We start from the raw sequence: 17,753 nt of genomic DNA, 5'->3' as shown, positions 1-17,753 counted from the left end.
GGAAGGCAGAATCTCTTGCAGCTTATTCAATCCACATTTACTGATTACCTTATTTGTATTCGGAACTGGGAGGTAATGTGATAATATTGGCCACTGCTGATTTACATACAGAATTCAACTGCTGCTGGCTTTCATAACTTGGGAGGCTACTGTGAACCAAACTGACCTTTCAGATGGTTAGTCGGCTGCTTGCTTAGCCCACTAGCAATTTCCCTGAAGATCCTATTAAGGTAGGTCATGGCTGAACACTCACCTGTCTATCAATATGTAAATCTATGTGAAGTGCTTAAGGTATTTTGTTATTCTCAGGATCATTTTTCATGACTTCTACTTTTCAGTGGGGATGCATAATTAAAATGCAGCTGCCTAGACATGCCTAGAGCAGGTAATTATTTATAAAACCTTTAAAGGAACAATGTCAAGCCAAATTAGCTGTTTTCAAAGGTGTCTTATCCATGATACTATCCAAGATTAATTTACTAGAAAGAAATTGAGTTATTCAGGTCATTTCATTGCCTGTGTTCAGTTACTCGATCAATTTCACTCAAGCGGCGTATCAGGTCCAACTGCAGAATGCAGGCAGGAGTAGGCGTGTGGGCCTGAACAAATGGGATGGTTTTCCTCCACTGTTAAAGGAAGTGGTTGGCTGGTACCTTGTTTCCCCCAAGGAAACGATACACCCAAAACGCTAGGCCTTTTGTAATAAAAACTTAATCCCAAACATACTTCCCTCAATTCCCATATGTTGAGAAAAAGATTATCAGGACAAAGAAAAACTCAGAGATTAGTTCCCAGAGGGCCTGAAGGAAATTTTGAGTTTCCTGCTTAGGTTAGGCCCTGCCAAGGCCAGGGATAAACAGCATCACAGCATACAATTTATTTTCACCAATAAATCTGTGTTATATATGGAATCCACATCCTTTTAAAATCACATCTGTGCCTGTTAGCTCACACATTGATTGAACTAGAGGCTTAAACTTAGCAGATCTAAGGGATGCCCTAACAAGAGTTTCTCCCCAAACCCTTTTTTTGTCTCTCCTGTGAATGAAAGTCTATTATCAATCAATTTCTAATGGGAAGCACACTGATTTTCATTCTAGGATAAAATCCAATGGTCTTTAGCTGTTTTAACCAATAAATCTGTTTATATACATAACCCAAGGACATTTGTAAGTTGGCACTACATAAGAGTCTTTCTGAGAAGATACAATGAAGCTCACTTCAAAGTACATGCCATTATCATGGAATCAAAATACAGCTTCCTGGGCCTGACCCTACAAATATCTAAGAAAGATCTCATGACTGACCAATGTTTCTCTAAGAGCTGCAGACTGGGAGTCAAGATAATTAACTGCTAATGAGCTCATGGACTTAGACAAGACACTTCACCCCCCTATATGAGCTGGACCAGAGCCCCCCTAATGTGTCCACCGTCATAGTCATGGAAGTGAAGCACTAAACATTGAGACTCCTGTAAGCACCAGCGAACACAGGGCCACTCCTAGTATTTGAGTAAAGGAAGAGATAAAAGTCACCAAAGAATGATTAAAAGCAGAAGCAACAGAAGTAAATTGCCTGAAGGTGAGCATGCCCAGAATAAATGTCCTGAATAGGGACAGACTGACTTTCTGCTATTCTTTTCCTCATGGAACTGCAAATTAGTTGGGCTCCTCTACAAGAAGGGGCTCTGTGAAGGGGGGGAAAGAGGTGGGGTAAGCAAATGCAAATGAGTGGGTGCATCTCTGGCTTCCCCTGAAGCCACTGACAATACAAATATGCCACAAAAACACTTAATATCATGAATCATTCCTCCAGCTGGCAGAGGCCAAAAAATATCTTGAGTGTGGCCAGAGAAAGATAAAATGTCTTAGTTGCTTGTAGCATCATGTGCTTTTACAGATGTCAATCACAGATATCTGTGCACATCTGTTCTGGTGACCCACCTAGACAGCACAGTCTATAAATAATCTTCTAGTTTATGTATTTGAAAGTTCAGCCTTCACTCAATAGTCACCATATATAATAGCAAGCCAGCCTTTACTCCTTTCTTCTATTTCCCAATCCTGTTGCCTGGAACTTGGGATGTCCTGGTGAGATGTCTAAATTCCGTATAGAAACAGGAGGATAAGGTTCTACCCATATGGTGGAAAGGTAAGCTGAAAAGCACATCACACCAGCACTGACTGCCTATATGTGTATTCTATTCAGGTGAGAGAAAAATGAACGCTCACTTCTTAGGCTCCTTCCTTTAGATTTTCTAAGTGCAACCAAACCTAATTAAGGAAAAGCAAGACAAAAAGTGGACCAAGATGTTAAAACATCCTTTTCCTCAGCTCTGTAAAAAAGGAAAAGAAAAAAAAAAGAAAAAGAAAAAGAAATGGGCCATAGCAGGAGGAGTCACATCTCCTGATCGGTCCTTTGCAAGGCAGAGGAAAAGGACAGTCCTATTTCAAAGAGTCTCACATGAGCCATCTTCCCATATCCTCTGAGCTCCACAGTCAGGAGAGTGTTTGCCTGTCACACACTCCTGCTATGCTACACACACCCATTGCTTTATTATAGACTGTAGTTCCCTCCAATGTACACACTATGCTAGACAAGTAGTGTTTTCTGTAAACCTGGGCCGGAGAAGCCAGGCAGCACTTGAAACATCTCCCATCGTCTTCTTGAAATCACTTCTCCCTGAGGCAACATATTACCACCGAAAACAGAACGAATTAGAATATGGGAGGAGGGGTGGAATGGTTGAAGGGGAAACTGTTTTAATGGAACACAGAAAGAGCCTTGTTTCCTAAGCTACTCCAACCAAAACAAAAATAGCTCTACTTTTATAGTCTTCATTCCCAGCTCTGGTGTGGCACCGTCAGACATGCTCACACCTGACTGCCGAGTTCTCTACAAAAGATATAAACTCGAGCTTTATCCTCCCTTTCTCTTTTAATTTTGTCTAGTGCCAAAAGATTACTGTCTATTTTTTTAAAGCTATTCCTATTCTGAGTTGCCACTATTCTTACCAGAAACTTATCTTTTTTTTTTTTTTAAACAAAACATCATTGTACAAATGTTGCTAGGTCACAAAATAAAAAACGCAGTCCAATGATCCAATTTTCTTTTAGTGAATGGCCAGCTTTACTAGACCCCTCTGTCAGAACCTTATTCAAAAATCTTTTGAACCTTTCCAGAGTAATCTCACTTGGTACTTCTTACTCCAATCTATAATCCATGTCTATTTTTCACATGGATATAATTAGTTACATGTAAAGTAACATAGCTCTCCTCTCTACCCATTTTCAAGGGACTCCTCATTCAATAAATATTTATTGAGTGCTTACCGTATGTCTGACATTTGGAGTACATCGGTGACCACAACAAAGATGTCTGTCCTCATCATACTCATGTCCTAGTAGGCTTTGTCTGTGTGTGTGTGTACTAGTTCCCTCAAAAGATCAAAAGTTTCATGGCCCCACCACCTAAAAACTACCAGTGAACCACAATCCCATTCAGAAAGTGAATGCATTTAACTCACAACATGCAGGATGAATCTAAAGGAGTGAGGTCAAATAAATGAGGCCGAGAGAACATAATTTTTAATAAAATTGGCAAGGAATACCAGAAACCATGTTGTAAATTTTTATTCTGTGGCTCACAACAGGCACTTATTAAACTGTAAACTTTCTGAGGACCAGGACCCTGTGTGTACGTGTTTCTTTGTTTAAAGGAAAATAATTTAGATTTGTATTTTTTGAAAAACACAACAGCTATATTATAAAGTAGAATGTAACATCTGCATGAATTTTAACAACTAAATATGAGATTTGAAAGAAACTTCTCCTACTTGTGACAGGCTACTTTGGACCGGGCTCTCTGACCTTTGAGTTGAGGAAAATATAGTGGTCATCTAACTGGATAATTACAGCAGCCCTGTGAATTAGGCAAGTAACAGTTAGGCTCATTTTGCAGTCCAGAATTAAGGCCTAACAAAGAAGCATACATGGTGCCTAGAAGGTTCTAAAAATAAGGCACTCAATAAATGCCTGCTGAATGAATGAATGTTTCCAATCATCTTGTGTATTTTTATTAACACAAGAATAATGTGCAGCAATTTCTTAAGATAGTCCAAAGCCTTGATGAACTAATAAGCTTTTTAAAAAAGCTAGGCCAATTTCTAACTTAAATGCTTTTTCACGTCCTTTCTTTTTTCTCTATAGCTCTTACTGGGAAGCCTGAATGTCGGGGTAAATTAGATGGATGCAGGCAACTGTCAACTATGGGTTTTAACCACAGCATCTTTAGTTTGGATGAAGATAAAGTTTTAGTTGGCAAGATCTCCCAGAGCAGCCTTGTGAGGAAGTTCTGTAAAACTGAGCAGTTGCTTGAAACTAAGTATTTAAATCATTTTGTAATTTCTGATCCTTCCTTTGAAAATGACTAAGTTCAGGTTAATATACTCAAGTTAGTTTTCTCTTCTCCATTTTTCTACCTACAGAATGGAGAAAAGCTTTATTACATCTCAGGAAAGCTACTATCTTCTGAAGGCAAAAATAAGCAGTCTTTTTTAGCTAGTGAACAAACATGTTTGTGAATAGATCATTTTGTACCTGAGCTCTGTTCACGCCTTTTGGATGATTTACCTGAGAAGGGGCACTGCAGGAAAGGCCAGAGAGTTCACTGATCCGCGCGGCAGCCGTAGGGTTACTGGAGCTGATGAGGACAGGAGGGCTGATCTCCATGGAGTGGCGGTTCTGGGATGCCTGGGAGGATTTGCTGGCCATGGTGAGGGAAGTAAAGGAGTGCCGCTTTTTGGTGTTCTTCTTGGTGTCAGAGTGCTTTGGGGCATTGCTGCTCTGGGCTGCTGCCAAGGTACATTCTCCAGCATCGACTCCTGGCCCAGGAGGCTTATCCCATTCTATCAGCTGCTTAGCTGCCGAGTTAAACTGCAAACCAAGAAATCGACACAAGACAGTTAACACAGTTCTCAAGGATTCACTGAGATTTCTTTTCAACCAGCTTTATCTAAAATTTAATGTCATCACTTTAGAGTTTGCACTTGCAAGCCTCTTTATATTTTTTCCATGTGGATATCTTTTCTCTCAATAGTGGCATTTCATTAGATCTGTCATTAATAGATGTTAAATCAAGAATAAACAATTCTAGGGGCAGCCGGGTGGCTCAGTCGGTTGAGCATCTGACTTCGGCTCAGGTCATGATCTCATGGTTCGCGAGTTCGAGCCCCGTGTAGGGCTCTGTGCTGACAGCTCGGAGCCTGGAGTCTGCTTCGGATTCTGTGCCTCCCTCTCTCTCTGCCCCTCCCTCGCTTGCACTCGGTCTCTCTCTACCTCTCTCAAAAATAAATAAACATTAAAAAAATTAAAAAAAAAAGAATAAACAATTCTAATTCAACACCAACAAGGTAAAAAAAAGTTTTCTCCAAGAATATTCAGAATATCTAATTTTAAAACTTGCCGGTAACAAATGAAGATTCAATTTCAGTTCACTGATGAAATTTAAATCAGAACAATTAAAAGGGTCCATTTGTCTACCTGAATACTCTGTTGTCCAATAATGGCTAGGTGTTTCCTCAGAGCACAAGTGAACACTGAAGGGGCAACTTTTGGGTCTGGTAAAAAACAAGCAAGATGACAAAGAACGAAACCATTACATGTTAACTAATATATTTCCACATAAATTAATCTCCCACTTCTGTATATTTTGGGAAAACTTCACAAAAAAGTTGGTAGATATTCTTTTTTATTTTTTAAATGTTTATTTATATTTGAGAGAGAGCAAGAAGAGCGAGAGAGAGCAAGAACACATGCGTGAACGGGGGAGGGTCAGACAGAGGGGGAGACAGAAGATCTGAAGTGGGCTCTGCCCTGAGAGCAGAGAGCCTGAAGTGGGGCTCAATCTCACAAACCATGAGATCATGACCTAAGCTGAAGTTGAACGCTTAACCGACTGGGCCACCCAGGAGCCCCAACATCCTTGATTATCTCTCATGTCACTGCATCAATTCTTCTCATATGTACTTACAGTTTAAATCATAAGGGGGTAAAACATGAAATTCAAGTCCTTTGGCAAGCTAACTTGTCTCTTTGAAAAGTTCTCTATTGGGGCACCTGGGTGGCTCAGTCGGTTGAGTGTCCGACTTCGGCTCAGGTCACGATCTCGCGGTCTGTGAGTTCGAGCCCCGCGTCGGGCTCTGGGCTGATGGCTCGGAGCCTGGAGCCTGCTTCCGATTCTGTGTCTCCCTCTCTCTCTGCCCCTCCCCCGTTCATGCTCTGTCTCTCTCTGTCTCAAAAATAAATAAACGTTAAAAAAAAAAAAATTAAAAAAAAAAAAGAAAAGTTCTCTATTAAGGGTACAAGGGGTCAAAGGCTGTGCACTGGGCTGATAGCACCAGCAAGAAAGGAAAGACCATGAAATTTGTTTTTCCTGAGGTAGAATAAAACGTTTCCACAAAACTTCCATGATAATAAGCTGTATATAACTTACCAAGATATTACAGTAATAGGAAATCATTGAGCACATAGTTTAACCTCGCATAAAAAAACATTAAGATAAAAAATAATGGACTTTTTAAAGGTAAATTTAGGTAAATATTAAGGATAATAGGGATTTTCTTATCTCAGCTTTGCATGCTCAGCACTTTACAAACAACCTTAGATAAAATATCACCATCAAATGTTATTTTCCATCTACCTAAATGGTTAGGACCATGTCTCCTTGCCCTGTTGATGAGAATGTCCTGTTAGAAGAATGGAAATCCTGTCAGTCAATACATAACAAAGTGAACTTGCTTTGGAACAACTGGCTGCTCACAAAGCTGTACTAATTGCAGCTCAGTAGCCAGTGCTTCCATAGATGACTGCAAATTGATTAACAATTTGTTCCTGTGGCTCCCCAGGGCCTTGAATTCATCCGGCCTGTCTGATCTACAGTTAGTAGGATACATCTTTTTCAAACATGAGCATGCCTCTCCTTCAGACTTCAAGGATTTTTTCCACATGATAAACTTTCAAGAATAATAGGCAGTGATGCTACCATTAACACCTATCAATGCCTGAAGTATCAATGGCAGGAGAGAGAGGAGACAGACGATCATAAGGACTCTGTGTTACGTGTTTAGGAATGAAGAAATGAGGTACTATTAAAAGGTGGCCTTAATATAACATTACACTAGCATTTGGCCAGGAGATCCAGGTCTCTAAGAAAATCAGATGCCGGAAGGAAGAAATGTAATGTTTAATTATTATGGTGGGAGTGGCCCAAACCTCAACAATACCAGAAGAAGAAAAGGAGTCACAAAATGCCTTCTTCTACTATAAGCTCATTTAGATCCCAAGGCACAAATCCTCAAAAGCATGACTTAATCCACATGCTGGAATCTGACCAATTAACTCAGCACTCATGTTGCATTGAGTAAGAAATAAAGGAAAGAACTGAGAAGATTTCATTCCCACTAAGGCCAAAAATACGAATTGAAAAAACTATTGCATCTACTTGATATCAAAGTTAAATTTATTCTGGGATCAAACCATAGCTTCCATTAGCAATGTCTGCTTTGAAATAGTCTGAAATATTACCATGGTCCTGTTCATACCCAGCCAAGTGTTGCTTTAGTTAAAATGAATTAAAATTTCAGGTTTCTATATGCTGTGCTCTGGAATAAACATAAGAAATATATTTCCTACATATATTCCCTATATTCCCTGCTGTTTTTCTCATTATAAAAATACAGGGTGCTTTCCCTGTACCTTTTCCTATATTTTCCATTAAATAAATACATATTGATCTTTCCACTAAAATAAATACACATCGATCATTTGTTACATGATGGATGATGTGCTAGGAGCTGGAGATCTATACATGCAGACAAATGGTTCCTGCCCTCAAGGAGCTTACAAACAGACTTATAAATAACACACTCTTTATATTTTCCTGAGTTTTACTTCTTTCAGTCAACAATACACTTTTTGAGACTTATCCATATGGCCTATGAATCGGTCATTTTTTTAAAGTGCTATATAATATTCCATTGTGCAGATACACTACAATTTATTTATGCATTCTATTGTTGATTGATATTTGGGTTCCCTTTACCTCTCCTCCTGTCCCTTCTCTTTCTGAAGACTTCTTCCTTCCTACAAATTTTGGCTATTAAGAACAATGCTGCCATGAATAATCTTGTGCGTATTTCTTGGTGGACTAAGCACTCATCTGGATGTTGGGTATATGCCTAGGAGAGGAATGGCTGGGCTACACAACTGGCATGTTTAGAAAAATAAAGTCTACATGCAGAAGTATGTGCATACAGGCAGACCCATCACGGTGTGGTGGAACCAGCAAATTGCAGAGAGAAGACCACAGTTCTGGTCTTTTGTCTCTCTTAGCTCTCACATGTGTAATGCATTATGTCACTTAAACAGATATAATTCATTTTTCTATTTCACATCTTTCATTTTTATTTCTCTAAATCACCTATTTTTCCTGCACTTCATTTTTACACACAGGCAGTCATATTTGTTACTAGAATGCTGCCATACTTTAAAATGACGTTAGACATCTTCTGAAGCAGCAGAGGTTAGTACTTAAAAATGCTATTTGCTGCCTTTGTAAGTTCCAAGGAAAAGCACAAAGTTAAGACTATTTGGTAGAGGCTTTAAGTAATTCAGGCAGAAACTTAAAGAGGCTTTTATTGTAAGTGTACCTTAACATTCAGCAACAACAGGACAGCAAGGATCTGACAGCTTTTAGTGGAATTTTGATAATGTTCACTTATGAATGTTTGTTTGAGTTCACTAGTGTAAGCTTTCTGTGACATTTATCTAACCATGACCTTTTAGTTTAGGAGTACACTTATCACCTACGAAATAAATTTGTATCCTAAAATACCTTCTTCCCAGCATTTGGTAAGGAGTATCTGATGAGACCTGGTTGCCTACAAGATAAAATTCAGTACATTGGAGCTAAAGCAGGGACAAATGAGATTTGTTAATCTTAAAACTGTAATGTCTTTTTTTTTTTGGAAAATCTAAAATTTAGATGGAATATTATCAGAAAGATAAAGAAGTATGAGAAAGGAAATACAGACAAAATATTGATAATACTAACAACAGCAACAAGACAGCTGAAGAAGTATCAAATAATCTGTGGCTGAAGCTGTCTTTGCTAAAGAGACTATGATTTTTTGAAAAAATTTTTAACGTTTATTTATTTTTGAGAGAGAGATGGAACACGAGCAGAGGAGGGGCAGAGAGACAGGGAGACACAGAATCCAAAGTAGCTCCAGGCTTTGAGCTGTCAGCATAGAGCCCGATGCGGGGCTTGAACCCACAAGCTGTGAGATCATGCCCTGAGCCGAAGTCGGATGCTCAACCGACTGAGCCACCCAGGCGCCCATAGAGACTATGACCTTTTTAAAAGATGGAACTTACATTTTTTAAAAAGAAGGAAAAAAATTTTAATGAAAATGAAATTGAGTAGTCACTATTTGATATGAAGCTTTACAGATGTATCTGTTAGTTTTTGAGCACCAGAGAATACAAACAGTAGGCCTGATGGAGGAACCTATACTAATTCACGACCCACTAGAGTATCCCTTGAACATAACAGGTTTTTTACGACAAATAAAAACTTTAGAAAAACATATTATAAAAGTAAGATATGTTCATGATTTTTAAAAAGGAAATACTATAGAATAATATGAAGTAAAAAGTGAAAGGCCTTGGCCGGTTTCCACATGTCTCCCCCTAACTCATTTCCCAGATGTATCTAAGTTTAACAGTTTAGAACATATCCCTCCATATATTTTCTATGTAGATATTGTTAAATATGTAAAATATGTATTTTATTAATTTTTAACACAAATGAAACCAACTGGTATATACTATTCTCTCCTATAACAATATCTCATCTTTCTGCATCAATAGAGACAGCATGGTATTTCATTGTATAGAGATGTCTCATTTAATATATCTTGGCATGTTTGTGCAGGCATATCTGCAGGGCAAACTCCTAAAAATGAAATTGTTAGATCGAAGTATAAGCTTAAAACACTTTTTTGAAGGATATTACCAAATTGCTCTCTAAAAAGTGGTCAATTTTCATCACCTCCGATGGTGTATTTTTTTATTGCAATATATTTAACATACTACATTGCATAAATTTCAGCTGTACCTCCAGTAGACTATTAAGAAGTCTCTGTTTTGAGGTGCTTGGGTGGCTCAGTCAGTTAAGTGGCTGACTCTTGATTTCAGCTCAGGTCATGATCTCATAGTTGGTGAGATATAGCCCCACAGGCTCTACCTTGACAAGGTGGAGACTGCTTGGGATTCTCTCTCTCTCTGCTCTTCTCCTGCTCACACACAATCTCTCTCAAAATAAATAAATAAACTTTAAAAACAAAAACGTATCTGTTTCTCCACATTGTTAACGGTATTGGGTATTGTCAATCATTTAAAAAATATTATTTGGAGAGGTAACAAACTATATTATACTGTTTTAATTTGTGTTTCTCTACTTGTTAATGAGATCAAGCATCTGTGTTTTTTGGATTTGCGTATTATCACACTTTATCCATTTTTCTATTGGGTTGTTTGTATTTTTCTTATAGATCTATGACTGTTCTTCATATATTATCTAAGTCATTCTTTAACATAACATGTATGCATGTATATATGTGTGTGTATATATTCACCAAGTTAGAAATATTACTCCAATTTGTTTAACTTGTTATGTTTGTTATATATACCTTTTTATTTTATGTGCCAAATTTATCTTTTCCACTAATGGCATCTCAATTTATCATGCTTTAAAAGTCTTATTCTATAATTATTTTTAAAAAGAAAACCATTTTTTTCCTACTATTTTGGTGGCTCCTTCCATCCTTTTTTTTCTTTCTTTACATCTCAATCTTTGAACAATGTGCACATTTGCATAAAGAATAAGGTGAGGGGGGCGCCTGGGTGGCTCAGTCGGTTAAGCGTCCAGCTTCAGCTCAGGTCATGATCTCACAGTTCGTGGGTTCGAGCTCCGTGTCGGGCTCTGTGCTGACAGCTCAGAGCCTGAAGCCTGCTTCAGATTCTGTGTCTCCCTCTCTTTCTGCCCCTCCCCAGCTCGCACTCTCTCTCTCTCTCTCTCTCAAAAATAAATAAACATTAAAAAAAAATTTTTTTTTAAAGAATAAGGTGAGGATTGTGCTATGTTTTTTTCCACGTGGCTCAGGAGCTGGCCCATCACTGTTTATCTAATAGTCCACCTTTTCCTCATTGGCTTGAAATGCACCTTCACAAAGCTATGCTTTAAAAGAACTTCAGTGTTCTGCTACATCACAAGGTCCAGTGTTCCTTCCCCAGAGAGTTAGACACTTTGAATACCAGTGAATGAATGTTATAGGATGTAAATTCATGCCATTTACCTCCTCTTAGCAGAAACAAAAATATTTTGCCTCACATTACAGTCCTTTGCAAAATCTTTTCACATAGTAGCAATGAGGAATTTGTATTTCCATTAGTCTTGTATTCTTCCCTGCAATTTAGGTAACAAGATTTTTGTTTTTGTATGATTGAAATACAAAAGCAAGCTCAGTCTTCATTTATAATACAAGACTCCCCCACAGAAAAGGAATACTTATAAAGACTGAAGGGATTACTCAGAAGTCTTTTAAAATTGATCTGAAAGCCTCCCTCAGGTAGCAACTCCATTTAGGGCTTGGTAAACATTTGTTGAGTAAATAAAAATGTCAGTCTCTTAGAACTATCAAGGGAAGGAGGGGCTCCCTCTAGACCAGCACTGTCCAACTGAAGTATAATATGAGTCACATGTGTAATTTAAAACTTTTAATAGCCACATTTAAGAAGATAACAGGTAAAGTTAATTTAATATATCTTATTCAGTCCAATTTATCCATTATCACTCAACACGTAATCAACATAAAAAAATTATTGAAACAGTTACATTCTATTTTTTGAAATCCAGTGTGTATTGTATACTTATGTCACATCTCAACCTGGAATAGGCATATTTCAAGTTCTCAGTAGCTATACATATTGAAGAGTACAGCTCTGGACTCTCAGGAGATGATGAAGGGGAGAGGAACTACACCCAAGATGGCTGTCTCCTGAGGCTCATTAAGCACAACAGATTTGCCAAACAGAGAAAGAACAACTGAAACTACTCCCCTGACCTCCCCTGGCCCACGTTTGTGAAGCCTCGTGAGCCCTGAAGTCGTTCACTGGTAATGAGGGTTACTCCTTTACCCAGCAGGGCAGTGAGGAACACAGACTCAGTACAGCCTTCATGACATCCTAAAGGGAAAAGGATTTTCAAAGTAACTGCCCCAATGCACTAAGTTAGGAAGGTGAGAAACATCAGTTATTTAGCTCCTCGCTTACCTTTTTTAAGTGTTTATTTTGGCAGAGAAAGACAGAACATGAGTGGGGGAGGACTTGAACCCATGAACCGTGAGATCATGACCTGAGCCAAAATCAAGAGTTGGATGGTTAACTGACTGAACCACCCAGGTGCTCCTGGCTTAATTATCCTCACCTCTGTTGGCCCCAGCTGTTAAAAAATAAACAAACCAGAATTTTCTTTTTCAGGTTGCTGATTCTGAAATATAAGGGACAAAGGGAGCGTTCACTTCATTGAAAGCCTAAACAGAATTTTAGCTGCGGGAGCTGTATAAAAGATTGTTGAAGAAAACCACAGGAAAAGCTCTGAACATAAAGTTGAAAGGTCTGGGTTGGAGTTAAGTCTCTCCTCATTGGCCAAGTACTCTTGGGGAGACCATTTAAATTCCATGGCTTCAGTTTCCTTCGCTATATAAAACAGGGAAGGTAATATCAATTCTGTATACCCCAGGTAAAAATGAGTACAGGTTAAAGTGCTCTGTAACCCATAAAGCTCTATATGAATATGAGTTATTCTCACTGTTCCCAGAGAGATCCCAGCTGGTCCTTCACATGCTCCATTGCCCTGGGCAAGTCACTTTTTTGTATGTGTGTCTCCTATTTGTCATATGTAACATGAAGTTGGACTTAATGATCTGTAAAGTTTTATTCCTATGTAAAGTAGTGGTGATACCTTTTCTCAACCCAAAACAAAAACATCCCATTCAAAATACTCAGAGGCAGAGACCTCTTTGTCAAGTATAAAGCCCTCAGGCCCAAGGTGACCAGAATCAAACATACTTTCACTCATTCAAGTGTTTTTTGAGTGACTATTATAAGCCAGGCACAGTACTGTGTGGGGTAAAGGGGACACAGAGAAACACCCCCCCCCCCGACTTGTGAAAAAAGAAACCTAGGAAATAGCACGATGGATTTCTAACATTGGGTAGGAGGTACAAATTCACCTGTCAGCAGAGCTCAGGCAGAGCTCATTCAATGAGACCAACAGGGAGCAGTGGACTGTATGGTACATTGGCAAGTGTCTGTCCTCTCTCAAGAGGCAACTGCTTGCTGGTGTCAGCTGATTTTTTTTTTTTTTTTTTAAGGAAAGCTAGAAATTTAGGCTTATGTAAAATCTCCTGATTTTTCTATCTTAACAATGAATTAAAACGAACCCACTCTGTAAGCCAAGCATAAAATTCATATGGAGTCATTGTCTAACTAGGGGAGAAAAAGTACGGAAGATAGCAGAAGTAGGAGGGAAAAGCAAAAAGGCACTCAGAATTTCAGGTTACAGGGGCACCTGGGTGGCTCAGTTGGGTAAGTGTCCGACTCTTGGTTTGGCTCAGGTCATGATCTCATGGTTCATGAGCACATACTCTCGCTCTTTCCCAAAATAAATAAATAAACTTTTTATTAAAAAGTTAAAAAAAAAAAAAAGCATTTCGGGCTACAGAAAGGCCTTGCAAAGTTTCCCAGACCAACCAACCAATATGCCAGAAATGAAAAAGGCAAGTAGTTACAGGGAGATTAAGAATAGTGGTTGTGATGGTTAATATTATGGGGGAAAAAGAAAAAATTGTGGTAGATGTCCCGGGGAGAATAAAACAACAAAATGAGAGCTACGAAAAGGCAGTTAGTTGGCAGCCAGGAGGGCAGTTTCTGGACTGAAGTAGCCAAAGCCTAACGGTAGGTAATCGGAAAACAGAGGCACTGAGCAGGTATAAGTGATTCTTATGAGAATTTTGGCAGGGAAAGGAAGGAAAGAGGTAAAATCATAATGTGAAGGGAGTGCAGTCAAGGAAAATAGTTTTGAGGTGAGCAAAAAGCTGCTCATTTCCCTACATAAAGGGGAAGCCAGGAGGAAAGCAAATAACTGAACTGCAGAACAGAAAAGATACACATGATGTGACCAAGTTCCTGGAGAATGAAAGGTTTGGGAGGAGGAGACAGAAACTAAAAGGAAAAGAAACACTTCATCCATCAAGATGACGGGGAGACTGTGAGCAGCAAATATGCAGAAGAATTCAGAGAGAGAGAGGAAAGCTCTACCCTGACGGTTAAAGCTAAAGAGTCAGTCATACCTGTTACTTCTGAAACAACAGGTCTACAATCTTACTATGGTGTCAAGGACTGAGACCAATGGTTATTTAGAAGTTGGGCTCAGTTCAGTTCTCTGTGCCCACTGACTCTAATACTCTAGGTTTTGTGTGGGTCTCTTTTGATGTGGTATTCGTTCACCAAATGCACACCACAAATAAGAAATGTCTATAAACCAAAAGGATACATTCCACTCATACATTTTATTTTCAAGGACCTCATTACCAGATGTAGCAATACTACATCTGGAATAGGTATCTCAGGAGGTTAAGAATATGCAATTGCCATTAAATTCTAAGTAATAATTTGTCAGTGTGAAATGACACACTGACAGAAATTCCACAGTGATACATAATCAGTTAATAAACTAGCGAATGACTATTTCTCCTGCCCTAGTACCTAATGTGTGTTTGTGTGTGTGTGTGTGCGAGTGTGTGTGCGAGTGTGTGTGTGTGTGTGTGTGTGTGTGTGTGTGTGTGAGAGAGAGAGAGAGAGAGAGAGAGAGAGAAGGGGTGGGAGGTTGTAAGGCACAGAGAGGAAAGCTAATCACCAAGAAGGAATCTGATACAGAAAAATACTGAGAATAATGACTATCATGAATTTGCACTTTTGTTTAAGATCTTTCTTCTCCTCAGCCTGTAGAGAAAGTTTTGCTCCACACACATGTGAAACCTAATAGGCACACTGCCACTAAACACTATTTTAAAAGACAATGCTGTTTTACAACACTTAGGAAAAATTTTCCAGAAATACATTCAATTTCATTTTAGAGAAGCATGTTCCTCAGTGGTTTAATAACCAAGATGCTTCTGTTTATGCCATTTATATGCCACGTATGTGCACAAATGTGCAGAATAAAGTAGAATATCCATTCAACCTTCTTCAGGATACAAGACAGAACTTAACCTGTGTTAATTAAAATGAATCTAATTTGTTTCTTAAAGCCTAGTTACCACCAAATTTAGGATGTATACCGAAATATAATAATATTTTTAAATATCAATAAAATTTAAAAGGTCTTATAATGGTTTTAATTAATTTGTGGTTTTTCTCTTAAAAAAAGGCAACCTCAGATATTTGAAATTGTGGAATAAAGAGTCATTTCTGAAAATTAACCTTTTAAGTGTTAGAATTTAAAAAGCTATCATTATTCTTGCTGAAAAATCAAAATGTCCTACATACTTTTTAAGCAAAGCTTGCTAATAACAGTGACTCTATACCAGTATTTGGAACTCTAGTATTCCATATGCTGTAAGGCTAGCACAGGGCAGAAATGTGGGGCATCAATGGACTGCAGAATGGAGACCACAGTTTGCTTTTCAATTACTGGCTGTGTGTCCCTAAACAAGACACTTAACTTGTTTAAAAGATGGGGAAAAAAATTAACTAAATTATGACTTAGCTACCAGAATGTTTATTATGTAGTAAAAACCCTGATGATTAGTAGTATTATAATAACATAGAGAATGGCAAAATCATGTGTTAAAGCATAAGGGGAAAGAATGGAAAGATATTTATCAAAATCATGTGTGATAGGACTAAGAGTTATTTGTTTCCTCTCCAACTTTTCCATAATGTGATTATATTACTGAAATAAAATCATTAAAAATATTCTTTATGTAAGATGTGGCTCCCAAGGAACACAGGAAAACATTAAATCATCTACACACATAATTATATTCTTAGCATGCGCCAGATCTAAAATGGTAGAAACTGAGTATCATAGATGTTCGAAGCAAGGAGGAAGGTGTTTGTTCTGTTTTGTTTCTGCACAGGAGAATTAGGAAAGAAGGACTTCATGAAAAATGACAGTATTCACCTGGACCTTGAAGAAAGAGTAAACTTTCTACAGATAGTTGGACAAAGAAATATCCCAGATGAGCTGTAAAGGCAGCAGTTCCAAACTATGTTTTCCAGGAACAATCAGTAGATCAACTTAGTGAGGGCCCTGGTTATGTACAGGGGGATACAGCCAGGCTAAGTAATTTGAGGGTTCCTTGGGGAATCATTGTGGATGTTAGACACCAGTTGGTCATTATCCTCAGCCTCTGATGAAGGCACCACAGGAGACCTGCATTTTTATGTTCTCCAAAGCTACTCAGAGTACTGGAAACTGCCCATTCATGCAGTGAGAATTCAATAAACATTAACTGATCTTTAGAATCTCAGCTCCCAGAGTGTTTTCTTGATAGGAAACTTTTAAATTAGAAAGGGTTACTGAATAATAGATGGAGTGCAAACTGCCTTAAATAAAGTTCCTTACCTAATTTAAAGGCCTCCTTGTCAGATTGAATCTAGTCAAGTTGCCTCAAGCCATATGTATTAAGCAGTTGTTCCTGCAGTCCAGAGGAGACCTGCCTCTGCCCTTAGAAATTCAGAAACCAGTGCTCATTTTTCCTTCTGTCATTGTGGCAGAACGAAAAGGCAACAATTACTTGTATCAAGCTAATAACATTCAGAAGATAAGAAAACATGCACTATTAGATGGAGCCCACTGTGCTAAGGAAAAAAAAAAAAAGCTACTTCAATGTATTCAGTTATTAGAATTAAAAATGGCAGTATGAAAGAAACATAAAAAGAAGCCAGGAAGCCATTAAGGAAGTAAGGCTTATGCATGTCCTCACCTGAAAGAAAAGATGAACTTCAAAATATAGGTCACTGCCAAACCACAAGCATCCTGGAGCACTAGCTGCAACTCTGCCATTTGAACAGAAACGAACTTTTTTTCTTTTACTTAGGAATGGACTTTTTGCTTAGTGATAGCCCTTAGCAACCAATCATGTACAGGTAAGAATAGCTTCAGTTTTTCAGAATCAATCATATTACTTGACAATTTTTATAGCTTTATTGTAAATTCCCCCTTTGCCTTTAAAAGTCCTCTTCTTTTCTCCCCACTTCAGAACACATTTTCAATTCCTGCTCGAATCTGTGTCACTAGAATTGCAATTCTCAGACCCCAGATAAAAGCCTTTGGTTTGCCCTTCAGTCTTGCTGCATTTCTCATTTGATATTACGTGGTGTCAGAAGTGGGATCCAAAGCAGCTGACCTTCACCTCCACCTCTGCTGCTGTTGTGGATTCAAGTAAGGTGCCTACAAGAGTTCACTGCACTCTGTTGTCTCCTGTGTTTTGGGTTACAGTAGTAGTCCTCTTGTTCCTGAACCTCCCAACTCAGTCAAGGTTCAGGCTCTGTTTTGGTGTCCTGTGTTGCCAGCCTTTACTAACAGAAGATTTTCTGTTGTGTCTCTGGTAAGTACACACTCTT

General features: G+C 38.5%; 1 protein-coding gene across 3 annotated transcripts in view; it reads right to left on the bottom strand.

Annotated features, from left to right (window-relative positions):
* SH3RF1 (SH3 domain containing ring finger 1) overlaps window positions 1-17,753 on the bottom strand; it is a 179,807-nt gene that overhangs the window by 34,210 nt on the left and 127,844 nt on the right. For all 3 annotated transcript variants that reach the window (XM_042935114.1, XM_042935113.1, XM_042935115.1), the window contains exon 5: window positions 4,632-4,934. In XM_042935114.1, the coding sequence (XP_042791048.1) occupies window positions 4,632-4,934 (303 nt within the window). The remainder of the gene's footprint in view (window positions 1-4,631; window positions 4,935-17,753) is intronic.

The sequence above is a fragment of the Panthera leo genome, chromosome B1, assembly GCF_018350215.1.
Source record: "Panthera leo isolate Ple1 chromosome B1, P.leo_Ple1_pat1.1, whole genome shotgun sequence".
In the NCBI taxonomy this organism is placed as follows: Eukaryota; Metazoa; Chordata; class Mammalia; order Carnivora; family Felidae; genus Panthera; species Panthera leo.
The sequence above is the reverse complement of the archived record's forward strand: the minus strand, read 5'-3'. Positions and strand labels throughout refer to the sequence as shown.